The sequence below is a fragment of the Dermacentor variabilis genome, chromosome 2 (genome assembly GCF_050947875.1).
Source record: "Dermacentor variabilis isolate Ectoservices chromosome 2, ASM5094787v1, whole genome shotgun sequence".
Taxonomy (NCBI): Eukaryota; Metazoa; Arthropoda; class Arachnida; order Ixodida; family Ixodidae; genus Dermacentor; species Dermacentor variabilis.
In genome coordinates, this window is record NC_134569.1 from 266419029 (window position 1) to 266445231 (window position 26203).

Consider the following 26203-nt stretch of genomic DNA (forward strand, 5'->3'; position numbering starts at 1 on the left):
CCTTACACAAAGTTCTACGCCATTCGCGTTGCGCATACATGCAATCAGATTATACAGGGTTCGGCGACAACAGACACCAGATAGAAGCATCGATAACATTCTAGAAACTTCCAATACATGTAGACGCATCCTGCGCTGAGCGATAGTATTTCGTGGACGGTAAAAGCGCTCACCCATAAAAGATAAACGAGTTCATGTGTCAATATAACCAGAATTCTCGACATAATGAAGTATCTAACTTTCTATAACTCCTTGTCCACAAAACACCAGGTACTTTAGACCTCAATATAACAAAGTGTGTTTATACACAATGTAATGAAGTAGATGCACCTCGTGTTTCGGATAGCAGCTCAGAGACGACGACAACGACCCATGGTGTGATTTGCGAGAGAGCTTGGGCTGTTCGCTGCTGCTAGGTTGCTGTCTATCTGCTGTTTCTCACCTTCAATTAAACATCATTACATTTGGTGGAGATTGCTGGAATCCCTCAAGTCACCCTGGAGCTCTGCACTCTTACGTTGCCCAACGACACCATGACTGATGTGACCTACGTACCAACTGTACCCATGCTGCCCCTACACTTGCGCCAGCATTCTCTGTCAGCGCGGCCCGGCCATCTTTTGCAGGACCGGAGGGCATGACGTCGAAGACTGGCTGTCCTATGAACATGTAAGCACTCACAATAAGTGGGACGACCAGTCTAAACTGATCAACATCATATTTCACCTTGCTGATGTCACAAATCTCTGGTTTAAGAACCACAAATCTGACATTTCGAGTTGGTCTGCATTCAAGACACATTTCGCCAAAGTGTTCGGTCGCCTCGCTGTCCGCAAGCTACACACCGAACAGCGGCTATGCCACCAAGCACAGCAGCCGGGTGAGAGCTTTCCCAGCTAAATTGAGGATGTCTTGGGTCTCTGCAGCCGTGTTAATTCAACGATGACAGAGCATGAGAAGATCAACCATACTCTGACGGGTGCTGAGGACGACGCATTTCAAATGCTGCTGAACAAGAGTCCAACCAGCATCGCCGTACTCTTCAACCTGCGTCAGAGTTGCAACTAATTGTGCCGCTAACGTAACATCGCTCGCCAAAATGTCTCACAGGCTGACTCGGTCTCGGCCATTGCAGCTGCCACGGGCCATACCGATCCTTCTGCTCTTGTCCTTCAGCTCAAGGATTCATACACGCGGAAGTGGCCCACCAGCTGTCTCTACTCCCTCACAGTCAGGAGCCTGCCCTAACATTGACTCCGGCCGTGCAACAAGCCATACGTGCCCAAATATTTGATGCACTTACCCCTGTTCGCCCGTCAGCTCCTGTGATGGCGCTGCTCTCCTATGTTGACTACCCACCGCTATTTGCGTCTCCGGCAGCACCGCTCTCTTATGCCAATTACCCGTCACAGGTCACTCCGCCGCTCAACTATGCTGCCGCTGTTGCACGGCTACCCCCACCATCATATTCCTTCCCACCTCCAACGCACCGGGTTCCCCCTGCTCCCATTCCATGACAGCCACCCTAGCCTCTTCGTCGAGCCAACACGTGGCACACGCCAGACAACAGGCCTATTTGCTTCGCCTGTCGCATCACTGGTCACTTTGCACGCTTTCGTCGTAACATGTCCTCGCACCGTGACGCCCTTGACCAGTTTCTCTCCGCACCAAAACATCCCGCCGACATACACTGCCAAGACGCCGCTGAGACCCTTTGATCGCGACCATCGTTCAGACAGTCGCCGTTCTCCTTCTCCACATGGATGGTCGCTGTCACCTATGCGTCGTCGGCCACCTACTGCCGAGGGAAACTGACTAGTGCACTTCCGAAGGCAAGAACTGCAAGCTCATAGAACTTTCTAAGGCCTCAATTTTCACCACAGAATGTCATTTACGTCCATGTCGAGGGAGCATCCGCCCAAGCACTTATCGGTATCGGGGCCACTGTTTCTATTATCCACGAAAATATTCGTCGCAAGCTGAAAAAATTCACGACCTCTCCATCTAGCATGGCACTCTGCACTGCTAGCGTGCAACGCATTCATCCTACAGCTGTATGCACAGCCTGTGTGTAGCACTTACTTTGACTTGACTGATTTCCAGGTGCTTTGCTGCATGTACAGACAGTGTTCCCTCTATCCCACTTTCCTCTTTTTGTTCCTCCTTTTTCTTCCCCCAGTGTAGGGTGGCAAACTGGACGCTCATCTGGTTGACCTCCCTGCCTTTCATCTCTTTGCTATCTCTGTCTCTCTCTGTGTAGTCATCCAAGACATTTTGTACATCATCGAGTTTTTTGTGTTGCCCTCCTGTTCTCATGATCTCATCCTTGTGTGGGACTTCCTGTCACGTCATAGTGCCATAATCGATTGTTCTCATACGGAAGTGGCCCTCTCTCCGCTATGTGATTCCCCATTGGTCTACGCCGACCTCAGTGTTCACAAGGTCTTCGTTCATGATGATACTGATCTACCTCTGGAGACGGTGCTTGTGACCTTGTCGCGTACTGCCGTGCCAGACGCAACTGTGGCGTTTACGCCATTTGACATGCTTGCTCACCGCAAGGACTTATTTCTCCCATTCGCCGTCCTCACGGTTAGGTTTGAATCAGCTTTGATACCCATCTATAATCCACACCGTTATCCAGTGACCACGAACAATTTAATACTCACACTATCATCTATGCATGCAGTTATGTCATTAATATATACTAGGAAAAGTAGCGGTCCGAGCACGCTTCCCTGCGGCACTCCCAAATTTACGGGGAGACATCCAGAGTAATGGCCTTCAACATCGACGAATTGTCTGCGCATGCTCAAGTATGCACAGATCCAGTTTACAATGTTAGGTGGAAAACCATAGTTGCTTAGTTTTGTTATCAAACCAAAATGAGAGACCCTATCGAAGGTTTTGCTGAAATCGAGGAATATAACATCAACCTGGCCGGCTTTATCAAGAAAGGAGGCAAAAGCGTAGACGCTAGAGAGAAGCTGAGTAGTGGTAGACAGCCCCTTACGAAAGCCGTGTTGGCACGGGGACAGAATACCACGTTCTTCAAGAAATTCTGTCATGTAATTTGAGATAATATGCTCTAAAAGCTTGCAAGATGTAACCGTCATTGATATAGGGCGATAGTTTGATGGTAATGTAGGGTCGCCTTTCTTAAATACAGGCACAACACGAGCGACCCACCAGTCTGATGAAACGATGCCACAAGATATCGACGAGCGGAAAATTACGAGCAGAAAATGTGAAAGCCACTCGGCATAGCGACGAAGAAAAGCATTAGAAATGCCATCAAGACCGCATGTCTTTTTTGTGTTTAGATTTAAGAGCATAGAAAATATACCCTCATATGTTATAAAATCGGAATTTATGTTTTCTACATCTTCAGCAATGACCGGAGAGCACTGATTAGCCTCACAGAAGATAGAATGGAAGTAATGATTAAATTTGGATGCCTGGTGTTGGTTATCTTGAATTATCTGACCATCAATCTTTAGGTGGTCAAGAGCTTGCCTCTTCTTATAGTTCAAATGTCGCCAAAATTTTTCAGGGTCAGTCTTGAGAAATTGGGTCAGCGTGTGGGAGCAATAAAACTGCCTAACTGCTCTAAATTTTTTAGTGAGTGTTTGTTTTAACTTGTCGAATACTGGGCCAAATTTTTTTTGCCTTCGGAATCTTTTTACTTTTCTAACGAGGTGGATTATATCTCGATTGATCCAAGGATTTTTTCAGTGCACCTTCTTCATTTTACTAGGGATGAAGTTATCAATACAGAAGTGGCAAATGGATTTCAGCTTTAGCCATAGGTAGTCAACATCATCGCCAGAGAAGTCTTCCAGTGCTAGTTCAAGGTAATCGATAACGGACTCGTCATTTGCTTTAGCATAGTTTTTGACGGATTTACAATCTTTAAGCGTGTTATTGTTTGAACTATCTGTTCGACATGTGAAGCACACTAGCCGATGATCTGATATGCCTTCCTCAACAGTTATTTCAACGTCTCGAAGAGATCTGCTGTGAAAAACCAGATCAAGAATAGAGGAAGCAGATCCCTGCACCCGTGATGGAACGTGAACTGCTTGGTCGAGATCGCAAGCTAACATTGTGTCGAAAATAATTTGGTCCGCTAGAGTAGGTGACGAAAGTTGCTTCCAATTTATGCTGGGAAGGTTAAGATCGCCAGCCATTATTACGGTCTTTCTGCAATATTTAACAATATGTTCATGAAGTTTGGTTAGGAAATCCGACATGGCACACGGCGGATGGTACACTGCTACAAGGTTAAACAAGGACCGATACAAATTGATCTGTAAAAACAAACTTTCATGATTATCAATTTGTTCTAGTAACAATACAGACGTGTTTTTGCTCACAATAACGGCCACACCACCGCCACGGGAAGTTCGGTCCCTTCTGTATATATTGTAGGATCCAGGAACCAAGTCCTCGTCTTTCATTTCTTTATGGAGCCATGTTTCGGTTAATACTACTATATGAGGGTCCTGACAAAGCAGTATAGATTCTAGTTCTGCAGTTTTGTTAATTATACTTCGTACGTTTACATTTAAGAGGCGCAAATGCTGTGGCCGAGAAACACGTGGTTGTCAATTGCTATCCGCGTTGACGCATCTAGCAGGGAGCCTAACACGTGTGTTTTTGTACTCGTCCCACACAAACGTGTCATTGTCAATCCGTAGTTTATCATTAACAAGATAGACTTTTTTTCCATTTGCCCTATCTCCCCTTGCACTCTCATACAGAAGCCGGCGCCTGCGCAGAGTGCGACGGGAATAATTATTCTCGATGAAGATAGGTGTGCCTTTAAGTTTCTTAGCATTTTTTAGAATACACTGCTTTTCATTGTAATCCTGCAGGTACAAAACAGTCGGTCGATTTTTGTTATGACTATGACCAAGCCTATGAATTCTACCAACGGACGAACATTTCACCCCAAGCTTCTGTTCGAATATTTCATTTACAATATTATTTTTTAGTTGATCTGCTGTTTCATCGGGCGCCTCAGGTACGCCGTAAACAACCAAGTTGGAACGACGGCTGCGGTCTTCAAGGTCGACCAACTTCTCAGACTGCTGAGTGACAGAACCGCGAAGTGAATCAATAGCACTATTAATGTTGTTAATTTGGTCTGCAGACTTTTTGACTTCTTGCAGAAGTTTATCAAGTTCCACTACCCTGGCACTGACTGCAACTAAAGCAGCCTGTGATGCCGTCAACTGGGATTTCAGTTCTGCAATAGCTTGAATTATTGCATTCTGGCCTGCTGCGATATCACCTAACTTGCTCTCAATATCAGGGCCAGGATTTGACTCAACATCTCCGCAAACAAGGAGCTCGCACACAAGAAAACATTCGTACATGATATGCATAAGAGCGCTTAGGCATGGCACAACTACAAGAAATCTATTACTAGATTTTACAGAAGAATGCGAGTAGCTAACCTGAATTACAAAAGAAAGACGAACGGTCAGCGTTGTTGACAACTTCATTTCGCCATGCCCACTGATCCAGGAGCATTGAAGTTCAATAATAATAATATTTGGGGTTTTACGTGCCAAAACCACTTTCTGATTATGAGGCACGCCGTAGTGGAGGACTCCGGAAATTTTGACCACCTGGCGTTCTTTAACGTGCACCTAAATGTAAGCACACGGGTGTTTTCGCATTTCGCCCCCATCGAAATGCGGCCGTCGTGGCCGGGATTCGATCCCGCGAGCTTGTGCTCAGCAGCCCAACACCATAGCCACTGAGCAACCACGGCGGGTCATTGAAGTTCAGGCTTTATAGCTTCGGGAAGTTGTGACGTCACTGATCGCCGCGCCACGCTGATACGGACGGGTAGGTAAACAGAAGAGCCAGCAGAACGGGTTGGGGAGAGATGGCATGCTGATGCGGGATCCAGGCATTGAATGGGCAGCGGTACACCAGCAGAACCGGCACACGCTCCGCCAAGCAACAGCACTTGACAACAGCACTTCCCCAGGATCGCAAACAAACACAGGCCACTTATTCAACAATCAGCGACACTCCTAGCTCACGCACTAGGGACACGTAAGCTCAATGATTTTCTTCTTGACATTGGAAACCAACACAAAAACGTCGATGTCATCCACCACGCTGAAATACACCAGGACCCCGACATTCTGCTCGCCCGGGACGGACTTCACCCCAATTTTTTTTTTTTGGCGTCAAGATAATGGCTAACAACATCAAGTACAGGCTCAGGAACTCCTTTAAATCGACGCAACCTACAACACCAATAAATCCTGCGTCCCAGTTAGCTTCAACACAGGAACACATGCCTGAAATTTTCAACACCAGCTCGCACGCACGCTCGACCGAAGCTAGAACCCAAGAAGCATCTACACAAACGGTGGACGCAGAACCAACACCACCTTTACAACATCCGCGCATACGGAAACCCACAACCACCCGCGAAGCCTCCACACAAACAGCTACATACACTAACAAGCAAACCAATACGCAGACAGACATCAGTGCAGGCCTTGACAAGAAAATTAAGTGTAAAAGGACACCACCTGAAGATTTTTCGCCCCGGAGGTCTGCCCGAACCAAACAGAAATGACTACCACGCACTAGGGATAGCACAAGCAACAACAAATCTCGCCCTTTCCTCCAATCCTGCAAACTCGTCGCCAAACAAACAAATTACAGATTTCACCTAAAAACTCACACTAGCTGCATTAAAGAGAGGAAAATCTCAAAAGGTCTCAGAATTAAGGTTAGATGCTGTGTTGACCCTAATATGGGGACAAAGGTTCGTGTACTCAAAAGGTTCTGATGGTTCACTTAGGCGGAGCCTCCGAGAACCCAATTGAGGACAAAGCCGTTCATTTCAAACACACACACAAACGTTTAAAGGAACTAAAGAAGGCTAAAAAAATAAATAGAAGAAAATAGCAAACATAAGAAAAACACTCAAATACACATCAAGACACACATTTGGGGCTAGTATGGAGCTAAGTAGTGCGCGAGTCCGGGCTTGCCACGACGCCAGGGATACATAACAGTCTCGAAGCTGCGACGCTGCGACAAGCTGGTGAAAGGAGTGGCGCCGGTCGCACCAAGGTCGTGGTCTAAGTTGGTTGACCGGGCGACCGGAGCTGGCCAGCTCTGTCTCGGAGAAGTAAACCAGGCGGCTTGGTGGCACGACAGACGGGGCGGCGTTCTGGCTGGGCAGCTGGCGTAGAACTCGGGCCCGTAGCCCGACTGTTCTCGTCGTACCCACAAGCACAGAAGCTCACCGGCCTTGAGGAGCTGGCGGCACGCTCGGGTAGACGGGCGACGCACAGGAACAGGTTGGCAGGAGGCCCCAGTCGGGTTAAGTCCTGGTGGCTCGGGTCCGGAACCCGACGGCCCCGTCTTCAACGCCCGCTCCGGTGGTTGACCTCCTCCGGCCGTCACTTCCTGGAACTCTCCTGGCGTCTCCTCTGCGTCTCCTCTCTTCTGCCAGCACACCACGGTTTTTCTTCTTTCTGGCCGATTAGGCATTCTCCGATTGGCTGCCTGATGCCCCGTGGTTCTACCTAATTGGTTTGCTTTTCTTCTTTTAGTTGTTTTTCTAGCGCCACGCGTTCACATGCCGGACGCTCTTCGGCGTTGTCTTTTTTCACCTTCCAGCACGGAATTTGCCTCGGGGCGCGCACTCTCCTTGTCATCTGCTCCTGACCGTCCCGATCACCGCACCATGTCGCGCACCACACATGCGCCCTCGGTTCTTGACCCTCCAGGCTATTATTAAGGTGGAATGCTGTCCTAGAAAATGCATCGCTCTCCCTTATTGACATTCTCGAAGAACACTGCAAAGAACAACTTATGATAATCTCTGATCAACTCGACAGCTTAATGTTAACTGAACCGGAAAGAAGAGAACTTAAACAATTCGTCCAAACTAAGGAGGAAAAATTACTAGATAAATACCAGCGCAAAGATATTAGAGCTGCAGATCCACCCAAAGAAACTAATGTAACCCCTGCAGCACATAGCTCCACCGGCAGTCATACAGGCGAGCACCCAGAGCACTGCAGCAATGTAGTAGACATATCCCAGAGTCTAAGCCCCAAAGAAGTTGATCTCCTGAAATGTGGTCTAATGTTTTGTCCGACGAACAACGCAGTAAACAAATACAAACTCCACAAAGATATAACAGAGTTTTCACGACGCATACGCATCAAGGAGTTTTTTTTGGTAGACCAGATGTAGGAAAAGAAGATAGAGACTCTCTTAGACCACCTAGCACGTGGACACCGGAAACCGAACAGTGCCCAGACCTCGATTTATACTTAAAACTGATATCAAAGGAAATTCTAGAGTCAACGCAGCATTGCCGGAAACGTAAAAATTTGACCCCCGCTCAACACCAAATCCTTAAAGACCTTGCGAAAAGGAATGATATTGTAATAAAACCAGCAGACAAAGGCGGCAGTATCGTAATCTGGCCTATAGAAAAGTACAAGAATGAGGTCTCTAAACAACTGAGCAACCACACCCATTGCAGAAAACTAGACTCTAACCCAACTTCAGATTACAGCAATATTGTGATAAGCACAATAGCGGAGCTCCTCTCCAGGGAACTAATCACGCAATCTGAATATCGTTTCATGATGCCCAAGAACAAAACAGCAGGCCGCTTTTATCTTCTTCCTAAAATACATAAAGTTCCGGTCGAAGAAATATTTACAGCAGAAATCCCAAGTCGGCCTATTGTGTCTAATAACAACACACCTGCTGAGTCACTATCTCAATTCTTAAATCACCACCTGTCAAACATACCCACTACCCTCCCATTTTTCGTTCAAGACATGCCGCACTTCCTTCGAATTATCGACGGCATCAACGCCAACCAAATCCTTTCTGACCGCGCTATTCTAGTCACTTTGGATGTTTCTGCCCTTTACACTTACATTCCCATGAGTGAAGGAATTGAAGCTGTTTCTAGATCTCTCGCAATCAATCCCCAAGCGCACGCTTCTGAAGTTTACTTATCGCTCCTTAGGTTAGTTCTCACGCTCAACTATTTCGAATTCGATTCTATACACTACCTGCAAATTTTCGGCACTAGCATGGGTACGCCAATCGCTCGCACACATGCGAACATTTTCATGGGACAGCTTGAAGCAGACCTGCTGAAATCCTACCCTTTAAAACCCCACACCTATCTTCGTTACATTGACGACATATATATAATATGAGAACACGGCACAAGCGCCTTAACCGACTTAATTAGCCATTTCAATCGCTTTTACCCGAGTATTAAATTTACTGCTCACCACTCTCCTAGTCAGATCAACTTCCAGCACATGACGGTCTACATAGAAAACGGAAAACTGAGAACGACACTTTACCGGAAGCCTACAGATAGCCAGCAATATTTAGACTACAACAGTCATCACCCGCGACATTGCAAGCAAGGAATTTTTGTCGGACAAGCGAAACATATAAGAATCTGCAGCGAAGACCACGATTATATCCACCACCTAAACGACCTTAAATCAACGCTAGCAGAAAGGAACTATCCCCAAGTTGCTCTCAATAGAGCTTATGATGCCGTGTCAAGATTGGAGAGACAGTCGGAATCGGCGAAGAGACAGCCCACAGTAGAATCTGACAGACCGCCGGCCTTTATAACAAAGTATTCTAATGCACTCCCAAACATAAACAACATCCTAAGAAAATACCACCCAATATTACCAAGTAACGAGTGTCTGCGGAAAGCGTTCCCGGATGTACCCAACGTTACCTATCGCCGAAACAAGAACTTTAAAGGCATGTTAGTGCACGCAAAAGTCAGCCAACAGCATTCCCCCGTAATAAAAGCATGTTGTCGCCCTAGGTGCAAAACCTGCAGGCACCTTCAAAGTGACATTAAAATTAAAAGCACCGCAAATAGTTATACACATGAAGTCAAATCGAGCTTCCCTTGTACAAGTTCTGATGTGATTTATATGCTTGAATGTTCCTTCTGTAAGAAACAACATATTGGAGAAACAGGACAATCTATGAATGTCAGATTAAACGGACATCGCGCGGACACAGCTAAAAAGCTTCCCAAAGCCAACGCCGAGCATTTCAACCAACCAGGTCATAACTTTAATGAACTTAAACTCTACATCTTACAGTCAAATTTCCGTTCTGAACGAGAAAGAAAATACAGAGAATCATACTTTATCCATAAGTTCAAGACATTGCAACCAATAGGCATAAACGTTTCAAAGGGAGCTTTAGAATCTATTCGCTATGCTAAACTTCAAGCTATAGGCAACAACACTTAGTTTGATTTCTTCGCGTATTCCCCGACCCGCTTTTTTTTTTCCTTTCCTTTCCCTTTCTTTTCCTTTTTTTTTTTGTCAGCCGGCGTGTCAGACGCCCTTGACACGCCGGCTAACGCGCGTGCGTTGACAGACCGGAGTGGGTGGGGGGGCCTTGGCTTCGACCTTGTACACAGGGTTCCTTTAGTCTCAATTCGACACGCTAACACATTTTTCCTGGTTTCCGCATCCTCCGGCCTCACACCCTCTCCTCTTTAGAAGATCCCCACCTATATATACTGTGGCGAGGAAAGCATACGTCGCCTTGAAGAAGACAAGTCGACTTGTCGAAACGATGGCTTCAGCATTCACCTTGTTCACGTTTTGCTCCATCGTCTTGAATTTCCATCTCCCGCATTCCCCGTCTTTTCTCTAGTTCCTTATATGTGACTCGCTCTTCAATAGGTGCTAAAATTAACACCGAAACTGTTGGTGGCAGTTTGGTTCGGGACCACTGTGGTCTTGGTCATGTCTTGTTGTCCAGCGCTGTTACTCGTTTTCTTCAGACATGTACCAAACAGCCCAAATTAGCATGTTATTGGAAAAATCAGATTTTCTATATCTTCAGTTTTCTTTCCTGCATCTCTCCACACCTAGTTACAAATATTTGTTAAAAAAAAGAAAAGCAACAATTATTGGTTGGAAGTGAAAACTACTGTGGCATGCGGCCATTTTGCAAAGGTTTTGCTACTGGCACAAGGCTGAGTGCACCGAGAACCGTAAAGTTGTAGTTCTTGCCGCTTCAGCCACAAAAGTGTGCGGTTTGAAAGGTTTGGCACAAGGTGTTATGAACAACGTCATAAAGTGTCGATGAACCATGACCTCCTAACAGCATAATAACCACTCTTCACATAAAAAAAGAAAGTATGGGGTTTTACATGCCAAAACCACTATCTGATTATGAGGCACGCTGATTTTTACATTCGATACCATGACCTCATGCTTAGCAGCCCAACACCATACGTAGCTGCTATGCCATTATAGCAGGCCACGCTCTTCGCACTGTACTGCCGCTGGAGAAGTGAGTGACCTTCCTCGGGTCTTCCGAAATCAGTGGGTGACGCTTGCTCACTAATCTCAGGGATTGTACAGTTAAACCTCGATATTACAAACCTCAATATTGTCACGTGGTAGTGACGGTGAAGAAGGCAGCAAAACTTTGATTAACGAAACTAGCCTTTTATTGGGCGAACTTGTGTCCTCAAAAGCAGGCTACACTCAAAGAACGATGGCGGCGAATACATTCGGCGATCGGCGAAAATCTGATCAGCGGGTCAAGCGCGCCGGCTTTTATAGATCAGTCGTCAAATGTTCCAAAATAATCGGCATGCCTTACACAAAGTTCTACGCCATTCGCGTTGCGCATACATGCAATCAGATTATACAGGGTTCGGCGACAACAGACACCAGATAGAAGCATCGATAACATTCTAGAAACTTCCAATACATGTAGACGCATCCTGCGCTGAGCGATAGCATTTCGTGGACGGTAAAAGCGCTCACCCATAAAAGATAAACGAGTTCATGTGTCAATATAACCAGAATTCTCGACATAATGAAGTATCTAACTTTCTATAACTCCTTGTCCACAAAACACCAGGTACTTTAGACCTCAATATAACAAAGTGTGTTTATACACAATGTAATGAAGTAGATGCACCTCGTGTTTCGGATAGCAGCTCAGAGACGACGACAACGACCCATGGTGTGATTTGCGAGAGAGCTTGGGCTGTTCGCTGCTGCTAGGTTGCTGTCTATCTGCTGTTTCTCACCTTCAATTAAACATCATTACATTTGGCGGAGATTGCTGGAATCCCTCAAGTCACCCTGGAGCTCTGCACTCTTACGTTGCCCACCGACACCATGACTGATGTGACCTACGTACCAACTGTACCCATGCTGCCCCTACACTTGCGCCAGCATTCTCTGTCAGCGCGGCCCGGCCATCTTTTGCAGGACCGGAGGGCATGACGTCGAAGACTGGCTGTCCTATGAACATGTAAGCACTCACAATAAGTGGGACGACCAGTCTAAACTGATCAACATCATATTTCACCTTGCTGATGTCACAAATCTCTGGTTTAAGAACCACAAATCTGACATTTCGAGTTGGTCTGCATTCAAGACACATTTCGCCAAAGTGTTCGGTCGCCTCGCTGTCCGCAAGCTACACACCGAACAGCGGCTATGCCACCAAGCACAGCAGCCGGGTGAGAGCTTTCCCAGCTAAATTGAGGATGTCTTGGGTCTCTGCAGCCGTGTTAATTCAACGATGACAGAGCATGAGAAGATCAACCATACTCTGACGGGTGCTGAGGACGACGCATTTCAAATGCTGCTGACCAAGAGTCCAACCAGCATCGCCGTACTCTTCAACCTGTGTCAGAGTTGCAACTAATTGTGCCGCTAACGTAACATCGCTCGCCAAAATGTCTCACAGGCTGACTCGGTCTCGGCCATTGCAGCTGCCACGGGCCATACCGATCCTTCTGCTCTTGTCCTTCAGCTCAAGGATTCATACACGCGGAAGTGGCCCACCAGCTGTCTCTACTCCCTCACAGTCAGGAGCCTGCCCTAACATTGACTCCGGCCGTGCAACAAGCCATACGTGCCCAAATATTTGATGCACTTACCACTGTTCGCCCGTCAGCTCCTGTGATGGCGCTGCTCTCCTATGTTGACTACCCACCGCTATTTGCGTCTCCGGCAGCACCGCTCTCTTATGCCAATTACCCGTCACAGGTCACTCCGCCGCTCAACTATGCTGCCGCTGTTGCACGGCTACCCCCACCATCATATTCCTTCCCACCTCCAACGCACCGGGTTCCCCCTGCTCCCATTCCATGACAGCCACCCTAGCCTCTTCGTCGAGCCAACACGTGGCACACGCCAGACAACAGGCCTATTTGCTTCGCCTGTCGCATCACTGGTCACTTTGCACGCTTTCGTCGTAACATGTCCTCGCACCGTGACGCCCTTGACCAGTTTCTCTCCGCACCAAAACATCCCGCCGACATACACTGCCAAGACGCCGCTGAGACCCTTTGATCGCGACCATCGTTCAGACAGTCGCCGTTCTCCTTCTCCACATGGATGGTCGCTGTCACCTATGCGTCGTCGGCCACCTACTGCCGAGGGAAACTGACTAGTGCACTTCCGAAGGCAAGAACTGCAAGCTCATAGAACTTTCTAAGGCCTCAATTTTCACCACAGAATGTCATTTACGTCCATGTCGAGGGAGCATCCGCCCAAGCACTTATCGGTATCGGGGCCACTGTTTCTATTATCCACGAAAATATTCGTCGCAAGCTGAAAAAATTCACGACCTCTCCATCTAGCATGGCACTCTGCACTGCTAGCGTGCAACGCATTCATCCTACAGCTGTATGCACAGCCTGTGTGTAGCACTTACTTTGACTTGACTGATTTCCAGGTGCTTTGCTGCATGTACAGACAGTGTTCCCTCTATCCCACTTTCCTCTTTTTGTTCCTCCTTTTTCTTCCCCCAGTGTAGGGTGGCAAACTGGACGCTCATCTGGTTGACCTCCCTGCCTTTCATCTCTTTGCTATCTCTGTCTCTCTCTGTGTAGTCATCCAAGACATTTTGTACATCATCGAGTTTTTTGTGTTGCCCTCCTGTTCTCATGATCTCATCCTTGTGTGGGACTTCCTGTCACGTCATAGTGCCATAATCGATTGTTCTCATACGGAAGTGGCCCTCTCTCCGCTATGTGATTCCCCATTGGTCTACGCCGACCTCAGTGTTCACAAGGTCTTCGTTCATGATGATACTGATCTACCTCTGGAGACGGTGCTTGTGACCTTGTCGCGTACTGCCGTGCCAGACGCAACTGTGGCGTTTACGCCATTTGACATGCTTGCTCACCGCAAGGACTTATTTCTCCCATTCGCCGTCCTCACGGTTAGGTTTGAATCAGCTTTGATACCCATCTATAATCCACACCGTTATCCAGTGACCATACTGCGCGATGAGCCCTTAGGATTTGCCCAAGCTCTCATGAATGTTGCAGACCTTGACGTTCACGATGGCGCCACCCGTTTACATCTGGACGCCATAACTTGCGCCTCCTCAACACCGCCCTTAGCAGTTTTAGACAACGCCATCACCGCAAACCTTTCGCCGTCTCATCGCACTAAACTTCTTGCTCTACTGAACGACTTCGTTCGACTGCAACAAACCATGCTTGGGCCGCATGACAAGTGTCTCTCATACTATCAACACCGGTTCCAATGCCCCCTTGCGATAGCATGCATATTGCGTTTCCGCAGAAGAGCACTGAGTTATCACGGAACAAGTGGACGACATGATGCAGCGCGACATCATTCAGCCTTCTCAAAGCCCTTGGTCGTCACCTGTCGTTCTAGTGCGGAAAAAAGATGGCACCATTCGGTTCAAAGGCATCTACCCACTGCCTTGGATCGACAATGCTCTTGACTGTCTGCTTGGTGCCGAATACTTCTCATCTTTAGATCTCCGCTCCGGCTATTGGCAGGTTCCCATGGCTGAGGCTGACTGCCCAAAGACAGCTTTCATCACTCCCGATGGCCTGTACGAGTTTAACGTTATGCCTTTCAGGCTCTGCAATGCTCCCGCTACCTTCGAGCACATGATTGATACCATCCTTCGCGGACACAAGTGGAAGACTTGTTTGTGTTACCTGGATGACATAGTTGTTTTCTCACAGGATTTTCCGACACATCTCGCCTGTCTGCATGACATCCTGACCTGTCTCCCTTCAGCTGGCCTACAGCTCAACCTCAAGAAGTGCCATTTCGCAGCCCGAAAATTAACTGTTTTGGGTCACATTGTTTCGAAAGACGGCATTCTTCCCGATCTCGACAAGCTTTGCGCAGTCGCAGAGTTTCCGAAGCCCACATCTATCAAGGCCCTGCAAAGTTTCATAGACCTGTGCTCTCATTTTCGACGCTTCATGAGAAACTTTGCCTTTATAATCACACCCTTGACGAAGCTGCTTACCGCAAGCAAAGGCATTTCCGCGTGGTTATCAGCATGCAATGAAGCCTTTGACAAGTTACGTGAATTGCTGACTTCCCAGCCGATTCTTCGCCATTACAACCCAACCGCGCTGGCAGAGGTTCACACCGACGCCAGTGGTGTCGGCCTTGGTGCGGTCTTGGCCCAACGGAAAGCCATGAATGAAGAATACGTTGTGGCTTATGCCAGCTGTACCCTTAAAAAAGCCGAGATGAATTACTCCGTTACAGAGAAGGAATGCTTAGCCATCATTTGGACATTGGCCATATTTCGTCCTTATCTCTACGGACGTTGGGCGCTTCACCTACAGGAATAATACATTTGTATCGTATACCGCTCTGGTCGAAAGCATTCCGATGCTGATGCGCTCTCCCGCTCGCCGATGACACCTGATGTGGCTTCTCTTTCCGTTCCTTCTCTGACCTCAGACCTTTTCACTACTGACCGCTATTGACATGCCCTCCGAGCAACACAAGGACCCATCCCTCATCCTGCTTCTCGACTACCCTGCCGCTCCATAGGTCGTTCCTTCAATGCGGACGTTATGCTGTCAAGCAGCCCACCTTGCCGTGTGAGACAACACCCTCTACCACTGCAACTATATGCCTGACGGTCGGAAATGGCTTCTGGCTATCCCTCGTCACATGCTCTCCGATATGTGGACGTACTTCCATGCTGACCCTCAAAGCGCCCACGCCGGCGTCCTAAAAACCTTCACAAGGCTGCGACAACAATATTACTGGCACGGAATGTATCGGTTTGTGCAGCAGTACATTCGATCATGCACCGCCTGCCAAAGCAAAGCAAAACTCCCCAACTGCACCCTACTGGCCCACTACAGCTGCAACAATGCCCTGCTCGACCGTTCGAGCACATAGGCATCGACCTCTATGGCCTGCTCTCATCTAGCAGATGTGGCAACCGCTGGATTATTGTTGGCGTCGATCACCTGATGCGCTACGCCAAGACCGCAGCTCTCCCCGCCGCGATGCAATGTTCATTCTTCGCAACTTCATCCTTCGCCATGATGCTCCTCGAGAACTACTCAGTGATAGGGGTTGTGTCTTCTTGTCAGAAGCGATACAAACCCTCCTTCATGAATGCCGGATCATTCACTGGAAGTCGATCGCGTATCACCCCCAAACAAACGATCTCATGGAGCACTTCAACCGAACACTGGGCGACATGTTGAGGATGTACGTTTCGTCCGACCACACTAATTGGGGCACCGTACTCCTGTTCGTTACTTTCACTTATAATACCACGACACAAGCAACCACCGGTTTTTCACCTTTTTTTTTTTTTTTTCTCTTGTATGGGCGTGAGCCTTCGTGTCCTCTGGATACTATCCTGCCCTACCGACCTGATGCTTTGAGTGCACAACTATTTCAGAAGTCGCCCGATACGCTGAAGATTGCCGCCGGATGGCTAGTTCATTGACCAGCGAGGATCAGGGGCGTCAGGAGACATGACGCGACAGTCATCAGACCACACCCACGTTCCCTGCTGGTTCCCTTGTTTGGCTATAGATACCACCTCACACGCCTGGCCTTTCTTCTAAGCTATTTGCACAGTACCACGATCCGTACCGGATCGTCGATACCTCCTCCCCTGTGAACTATAGTGTTGAGCCCATCACACCATCGCCGGACCTTCGTTGTCGAGGTCGCAAGACAGTGCATGGTAGCCGGCAGAAGTCTTATTTCGATCCCCTCATCTTCTCTGCTCCCCAAGTCGCCAGGATGGCTCTGTTTCACACCCGGGGCCAATGTAATGAAGCAGACGCACCTCGTGTTTCGGATAGCAGCTCAGAGACAACGACGACGACCCGTGCTGTGATTTGTGCGAGAGCTCGGGCTGGTCGCTGCTGCTAGGCTGCTGTCTACCTGCTGTTCCTTGCCTTCAATTAAACATCATTACAACGATTTTAATATAATGAAATTTCACTGCAGCCACAAAGGAATACTGAGACAATAAATGGAAACTTCCACATGAATTACAATTAGGTTGGTATGTTCGCCCCCTTTTTTAGCACGGTCGTGGCTGCGCATGGCTATCAGCACGGCTGAGCATATGCGCCGCCTGTGTGCCCTGTTTTAGAGGCACTCTGCCGTGCGTGCAAAGACGACTAGCTGAGATGGCATGGCATCGTGAGCCATCCTGCATTGATTATTGAAGAATGCACAATCTCAAGTTTTGGAGACTCGTTGAAGAGAGAGGCAGATGAAGCATTCACTCCCTGCTGCCAGGGCTTTTCATGATAGGGTCATCCCATTGCAAGTGACACTATCAGCCATTGGGGTGGAGTGGATGCGAAAGCGTGGCTGGCTCCGCTTTGTACTGCCAATTTGAAGATATCATTGACATGGTATGAAACAGCATCTTTCAACACAGACTCTCATGTTCAACAAAATGTGTTTTTTTTTCTCATTGAAATTTGCTTTCACAGATTGCCCAGTAACTCAGAAAATTTTGCACCCTCTTCTGTGTAAGAACAATCCATTAGCAACTGTACTTATTTGCATAAAAAATCAAATTTTGTATAACAAAATTTCGATACAACGAAGCAAATTGCCAATTTTACTGACTCCATTACATTGAGATACAACTATCTTTTTTGTAGCTGAACTGTAGCAGGGAGCATACTGTAATGCGCACAGTTTGGCCGTGCTTTCAAGTGTTGGAACTTGGCATTTGTTCTTTTACATGAACACTTTAAAACCATGACCTAAATGCAGCTTCAATAGGCAGAGTTGGAAAATTGTAAATGCCATTGTCATAACTGACAGATTGTTATAGCTGGTTTGACTATACAAATCTCTGCCACTGGAAAGTCTACCCATTTAGTTCATGGCAGCAGTTTCCTCCATTTACTACACTTTTCTTCTTGCTCGTGTGTATGCACTGTCTTCAGCATGGAATCCAACCCATGTCCCCTGCACTTTTAAAACCGAAGTGGCTCACCTCCTCGAGCAGTCTGGGCAGCTTCCCGTCTGTGCGCCGTGCCAGCTCATTTTGTGCCTGCTGCAGGTCCTTGTTCAGCCTGGACCAGTTCACCTTCACATAGCCCTGGTGCTGTGCAATCTGAAAATCACCAATGGGGCTTAACCTGCCTGCCTACACAGCGGAGAGTATCATCACTGGTCTGAGCTTGTTCTGAGGGATGCATACAATAATCTGTTGTTCAGCCTGGTGCCCACTTATATAGTTTTTTATCACTGCGTCGGCTTGACTGGCTTGGCAATACTTCCTGACATTGTTCACTGCTTTGCGCCTTATTTTTAACACTGCAATAAAACAAAATAGTATTGTAATTTTCTAAAAACAAATGGAAATAAAAAATCCCTCATTTCCATCACATTTTCTGCTTACAGCAGACAACTAGTCAGACAGTCGAAGGGGAACAAGCAACATAAAATGACACGGGCAAGAACACAGTACACAACGTACACGGACTACCAACTGGAGTTTATTGACAGCAAACATTAACTTTAAAGCACAGCCTACCACCACAATATCAAAAGATTAAATAAAAAAAAACGTATAAAATAAAAAAAAAAACATCTTAGCAGATCATTGTCACGTGGCACTATGAATGATGCAAGGAAAGTGAATCAAGGCAAGTCATCTAAAAGCAATTCCTTTTCAAGAAAAGACAATGAAGGCATACTGATGAACTTTTTTCTTGGACTAGTGTGATACGCTTCAATGTCCTCATGCTCTATCTTGTCATTAGATTTTCCACTGAACTGGGTTCGGCGAAACAAAGGAGACCACCCACAACCTTTGTAATGTGAGGCCGGGTGGCTACCTAAACCATTGTTAATGTTTAGCCTATGTTGGCAGTGCCTTGTCTGGCTAGTACAGTCTTTGTTGCAACTGAATAGAATTAAACAAACTACTCCTGACACACTTTCAGAGAACCTTGTCACTTGGTTTGTTGCACATACTTTTTTAGGTTGATGGCTCAACTTGAAGCATATCTTTGATAGCTTGCAAAGTGCCGACATGGCTATGTTGATCCCATGATGGCTGCATCTTCTTGACATTGTAGGACAGGGTGTGGATAAAGCAACCAGCAATACCATGCGCTTGTAATTGCTTACCTTTTTGCTCAATGTAGCAGCACATTTTGAAAGCTGCAGAATGCTTTGGCAAATGCTTTCTGTGAATAAACTTCATTTGGCAGTTGGCGTACGTCCTGTTAATCTGTGTTCTTCGTCATTTTGCACCGCTTGTTCCCCTTTGACATGAATGACCAACTAGCTCAGAACGAGATTCTGCTTGGTCACACAAGACTCATGCATTTTGACCACTCACACGGATTGCTTTCCAACATCTGCCTTTCCCTTAAACTGAAGGCCCTCACCTAAAATCGCACACACTTATAGGGCCCTGGAACACTTCTTGAACATAGTAAAAAAAAAAATAAATGTTGCCAATCTGTACACAAGGCTCTTGTGAACATGTGAGCCACATGCTATTCCAATGCGTGCAGCAGGTAATTTACAATCTCGTTCAAAAATTGTTTGCTCTATCTTTCACAATGCCGTCAGCAGCTAAGCCGCAAGCTACCAACCAACAGGTATTGGCAGATTGCATGTTGCAAGAACATTCTAAGCAATACTATTTTTGCTCATCTTGAGTGAAAAAAAGTGAAAAAGTATATGTCTGCGATCTCAAAAGGACCAAAAAGGTATTTCATTTTTCACTTAGGTTCTACACACAACAGTTGCGACAGTCTGCTACGATCACACTACACTGACGTTTCATACTTAGCAGAATTCCCTTACCTAAGCATGAAAATTTTCTATTTCTGGCTCTTTTTCCTGCATGATTCTATAAAAATCCCCATAAGTTTCCCCGCACATACTATATGCACATGCAGAAGCAGAAGCTTATTGAATGTGCAATACAGAACATGGGAAGCGAGAGAAAAAGCTGCTTTTCAGCAGCTTGACGAAGGTAGTATTACACATACACACACACGCACACACACAGTAACATCTCATTAATTCGGATTTCACAGGATCAAAAAAGAAATGTCCGAATTATCGAGGGTATCAAAAAACAATAAACAAAAGCTTACTCAATCAGCACAAATTTACTTACTGAATGAATCAACAAATCTTGCTTCCAATTAGCACAAAGCAATGTAGAAGCTACAATTTTTGTCATCTTGTGACATATTAGCGCTCGCAGCAGCGAAGGCCTCATGCTTCCTTCACAGTGCGGCTGCGACGCAAGACCCACGTCTTCATCCAAGAGATGCTTTTCAATACCGCACGCAAATCCCAATATATTCGCCAGTGAGCTGGTTGATAACAGAGCATCCACCCATGGTGATGTAGCCGGCAGTTTCGATACCAGCATAAGGGCCATTTAGTGCTCATCTTCGACAGCTTTGGCTATGTCTGTGACATCATGCACACTGAGTCAAAATGATACTGTTTGCTGCAACCACTGCAGACAAAACCGTGGTCGCCATTGATGAGATCGTGAATGGCAACCATGAATTTTTTAAAGGCATGTGTTTATGAAGTCAAAATGAAATTATTGTTTGTCGTAACCACTGCAGACAAAACCGTGGCTGATATAGATGCAATCAGGATAGATCTAAAGGAACACGAACAACATAGTATTATGCGCAGTGGTAAATGCACCAATAAAGGCTATAAAGGCACAAATAGGCAGAAAGCCATTCTGGTGTTCCTGTCGTTCTCATATGGTTTCCACTAATGAAGATGGCACTGTGGACTCTGCCACTTTGTTTCTATTGAACACTAGTGCTGCTTTTTTTCATTTGTGTCATCCATTTACTGCGTCCCGCATTCCATGAGTTGTCTGAATTTACTGGTGCGAGGCCAAAACATACAAATTAGCAAGAGTTTGATGCAATTAAATAATGTATATGCTTGCCGAGACCAGAGGACGAGTCTGAATTATTCGACTTATTGAATTAATAAGGGTCAAATTAACAAGGTTGTGAGAAATTAACGACACCTTATGAAAATACTGTTGATTGTGTTGACAGTTGAGCCAAAGCCCTGCCAGAGCCTGGGCTTCGGCCAGGCTCCAGTCAGAATGTCAGCATAAGAAACGGTTGTTACTAAAAGGTACATAATCTTTTCAATCATAACATTGGGGTGACTGAAGATATTTCTTCTACCACACGCACACATTTCTGTGTGTATGTGTATGCACGCACACTAGATTCACGTAGACCAGTGGGCACTTGAGGATCACGCTGATTACTGCTGATGGTCACTACGGAAGGCAAAGGCCATGCAAAAACATCGGCACTGGATGTGCCAAAAATTGTCTTGAGGGAACATGGCAAGTGGTGTTATGCCGTGACCCAAGTGGAGCTCCAGAAAGAAACTGCAAGAGGACTTGGTGGAACAAGAAGCAACCTCCACCACTTTTGAGGAACTGCTTTATTCTAGCCAAGCTTGAGCTATGCTAACAGCAAATATGCAATCGGCGCTGATGATGATCTGTACAGATGAGAAAGATGTATATGTGGTGATATGCACAGATGAGCAAGAATGAAATCAGTCACATATTGCACTCACACTATATACTACCTTGGAAACTATAATTATTAGATGACAAATGTTTTGTCAAAAAACATCCCATGTTTTATTTGACATTTCGGTCGAACAGTAGCATAACAAGAGCTCTATTTCTAGTGTGGCTTCCTGTTCAGTTCTTCAGCGTAGTTGGAGCTTTAGCGTCTTACCACTGGCACCGAGCAGCTTTCGGGCAATTCTGAGTAGATTATAAAATTTTATCAAATATTGACAAAAGAATGAAAAATTGGGCGAGTTGGTGTTGAGTAATGGTAACGGGCAGTGCAGATGATGAGGACAAAGACCTACACAGGACGGGTGCTGAGACAAATACAGTAGAACCTCGTTGATACATTCCCGTTACATACATTTTTCCGGCGCGAACGTTCCCAATCGAGAACAAAAAAATGGCCCAATAGAGTTACAATAATTTTTTACCTGTTCATACGTTCCCAGAAAACAAAATTTTTCGGCACCAAAGTTTAGTGCATCGCCATATTGCGATCATATGATACATTTCCCGGCGCTAGCTAGATGCCATGTAAACAAGAAATGCGCAAGGCATGCGCGATTGAGAACAGTATATAGCTGCCTGCCGTGGCAGCCTCACTGCAATACTTGCCTGCCCTCTCATGAAAACGCCGGTGCACACTCAGTTTCTCATTTCGGTACCAGCAAATCTTCGCCTGGGTCGTCGCACGCGGCATTCACAGCTATCACCGCCAATCACCTTACGATAAGCATCTTGGCCTACCTGTTTCATAGCGTGTGGTGCCATCGGAAGAAGAGCGCACGCTTTTGTTTATTTTTATTTTATTTAGAAAATACTGCAGGCCTTGTAGTGGCCCTTGCAGGAGGGGCAGAAGTACAGGAAAATGCAACAACAAGGAAATGCAAGAGTACGTGAGTAGCAAAACAAAAATAACAAGAACTAATTACACTGGAATGATTGCAAGAAAATAAAACATAACAATTTCAAAAACACTGCACAAAAACAAGATAAAAAAGAAGCAAACAACATTTTTCAACTGTCCCATGTTCAGCTGTCAATGCAGTAAATGCTTTCAGTGTTAATAAGAAGCGATATGGGCAAGTTATTCCATTTCGTTATTGTGCGAGGAAACAAGGAATATTTAAAGGTGTTGGTCCTGGCAAAATACGGATTTGATGGTTTGGCATGCCGGTGCCTTGTTAATCGCCCTGTCAGCAGTTGCATGTATTGCTGCGGATTAGGAGATAGCTGATTATTCTGAAGCAGATAGAGGAACTTAATCCTTTGAATTTTCCTTCACAATTTTAGTGTTTGTATATTATTCATCTTCATTAAGTTTGAGGGAGAGTCAGCTGGATGGTATTTAGAAAATATAAAGCATACAGCTTTTCGCTGAATTTTTTCTAATGCATCCATGTTGCGTTTCGTGTACGGGTCCTAAACAATTGCCGCATATTCTAGTGTAGGCCTTATAATACAGTTGTAAGCCAATAGCTTGGTTTCCGGAGGTGCTATATTTAATTTATGCCTGAGCAGACCAAGCTTTCTTAAAGTTGAAGCACATGTAGTAGCTTGTTCCAGGAAATATGATGCGTTATAATGACTCCCAGGTACCTATATTCCTCGACTTCGGATGCAAGATCATAAGTAAACGGTAAAGGGTGCTTTCTTTTTTTTTTTGTAATTCTCATAGAAACTGTTTTATTAGTGTTGAGCTCTATGTTCTACTGTGGCACCAGGAATGAATGCTCTGAAGGGTAGAATATAAGAGGACTTAATCTCCGTGGCATTTAATTTCGTTAAATACAATCAGCAAACAATATTATTTGAACGGGGTGAGCGATTACTTCTACAGTATCATTAATACGTATTAAAAATAACATGGGGCCAAGCATGCTGCCTTGAGGAACACTGGAAGTGACGAGCACTTCATCTGAAGGGCAGTCGCTTATGCTGACGAATTGTGTGCACTTAGTGAAGTATGCAGAGATCCAGCTGATTAAGTATGGCGGCAGTTTTACGATTTCGAGCTTTTCAATTAGTTTATGGTGACAAACAAGATCAAATGCTTTTCTATAATCCAGGAATATAACATCAATCTGACCAGGTTTATCAAGAATGCTAGCAAAACTGTGGATGACTGAAGCCAACTGAGTGATGGTAGGAAACCCTTTCCTAAAGCCATGCTGCACCAGTGTGAGGATGCTGTTGTCACTTAAGAATTTTTTTACCTGGTTAGCTATAATATGTTCCAATAGTTTGCAGCAAGATAAAGTAAGGTAAATCCGTCAATAGTTTGTTATTAATGTTGCTTCGCCATTCTTAAGCACCAGTACAACCCGAGCCGATCACCAATCTTTGGGAAGGGTAGCGGAAGATAAAGATACACTAAAAATGCGCACTAGAAAACGTGCACTCATCTTTGCATAGCGGCGCAAAAAAGCATTTGGGATGTTGTCCAGTTCTGGTGATGATTTCGTTTTTAAATTTAGCAGCATAGAAACCACACCAGTCGTCGATGTAACAGCAGGGTCAACATAACAAGAGGTACGGCTGAAGGGTACTACATGGTTCGAGACACTTGAAAATACGCTGTGAAAAAATTGATTGAAATGTTTCGCTATACATCGCTTCTCAGTAACAGTTACGCCGTTGTGCACAATGCAATCAATCAGTCTCTTTCTGCTAGCTAGATGGGTTCAGAATTTTTCTTGTGCACTGCACATAAAGCTAGGCAGGGTATATTGAAAATACCATTGCTTAGCCTTGAATACAGCCTGATTCAAGGCCTCTTGAATGTTCTGAATTTCAGTGCAAAGGGCATACCGTCGCTTTAGCGTTCTTAGTTTTCATTTAAGCTGCAGTACTTTTTGTGTAATCCACGGATTACGTTTGTACTTCTTTTTAACTTTGTTTGGAATTAAATTATCGAGACAGAAATCACACATTTCCTTGACCTTATTCCAGAGCACCACAACGTCATTCCCACAAAATTTGCCCAGCCTGTGATCTAAGTAGTCCAAAAAACTTTTATCTCTGGCACGGGAAAAGTCCTTCACAATCACTGTTTTATCCAAGGCAGTATCACAACGTTCCATGGGACATGAAAAGTAGACAAGTTCATGATCCAAAATACCTTTTTCTACAGAGGTGACAAAATGTTTAATAGAGTGACTAATAAAAATAAGATCAAGCATAGTTTCACTGTCTCCTTGTAAGCACGTCGGCTGTGTCACAATTTGTTGTAAGTTATTAGTTAGCATAATAACAATCAAGTAATCGACATTCTGATCATAACTGTAAGCAGCATAATCCCAGTTAACACCAGGAAGATTGAAGTCACCAACGAGAAGTATTTTATCCTGAGAAAAAGCCGACATATACTCATAAAGGTCATTTAGGAACTGTGTAGGTGACTCAGGTTCACGATAAGCAGCGAATAATAAGAAGGATTGCCCCCAACAGTGAAGGTTTATGGGCCGATACTATCGTGAGTTTCAATCTACCGAAGTAGAAAAACAGATATGCTGTGTTTGACTAGTACAGCTACACCACCTCCTCTGGAAGGCCTGTCACATCGAAATAATTGATAAGAAGGTGGAAAAACGCTTGTACTATCAATGTCATCGCGCAGCCAAGTCTCAGTAATCACAACAACATGTGGATAGTAACTTGAAAGGGTAGCCTCAAGCTGAGAGCTTTTGTTGACTACACTGCGCACATTTATGTTTAACCCTTTGGCGGTCAATGACGTAAATATACAGCGCCGCGAACAAGTTCGAAAATGGTCGATGCTGTATATTTACTGCACAGTCTGTACGTTTAAAAAGCGCGCCAATTTCCTAACTTTTTCTTTTCTGTCATGTGCTGCCACTATGTGGAGATACAGTGAATCTTTTTCGCGCGCCTCCCTCTCTGTTTTCGTTGCATGGTTTGTTTTAGCGCTAGTTTGCTCCCGCGCGTCTATATACTACCGTTTGCGCATTGGCGTGCGCATGGGCGTGCGGCCGTTTGGATTTAGTTTCGCGGGCGGTTTCGGTTTTTTGAGCTTGCGAAACTGATGGCTATCTCGTTCCTAATTGCTCAAAGGGCGACCGCTTGTTTCTTGCTCGTTTAGTGCTCACAGGGGTGCACATAGGAAGGACGCGAAAACTAAATGCCCTAGCTGGTTGGCAATAAGATGAAGATTAGCAGAAGTTTGTCACACGTGTTGCTTTTTTTCATGGGCACACAACCAAACAGTTTTCTTGAGTGCGCGCACCTACGCAGTTCG

At 45.7% G+C, this 26203-nt stretch overlaps 1 protein-coding gene across 1 annotated transcript in view; it reads right to left on the reverse strand.

The window, feature by feature from the left end:
* LOC142573286 (FUN14 domain-containing protein 1-like) overlaps positions 1-26203 on the reverse strand; it is a 180359-nt gene that overhangs the window by 35189 nt on the left and 118967 nt on the right. Inside the window, exon 7 of the mRNA XM_075682923.1 lies at positions 18331-18450. Coding sequence (XP_075539038.1) covers positions 18331-18450 — 120 coding nt within the window. The remainder of the gene's footprint in view (positions 1-18330; positions 18451-26203) is intronic.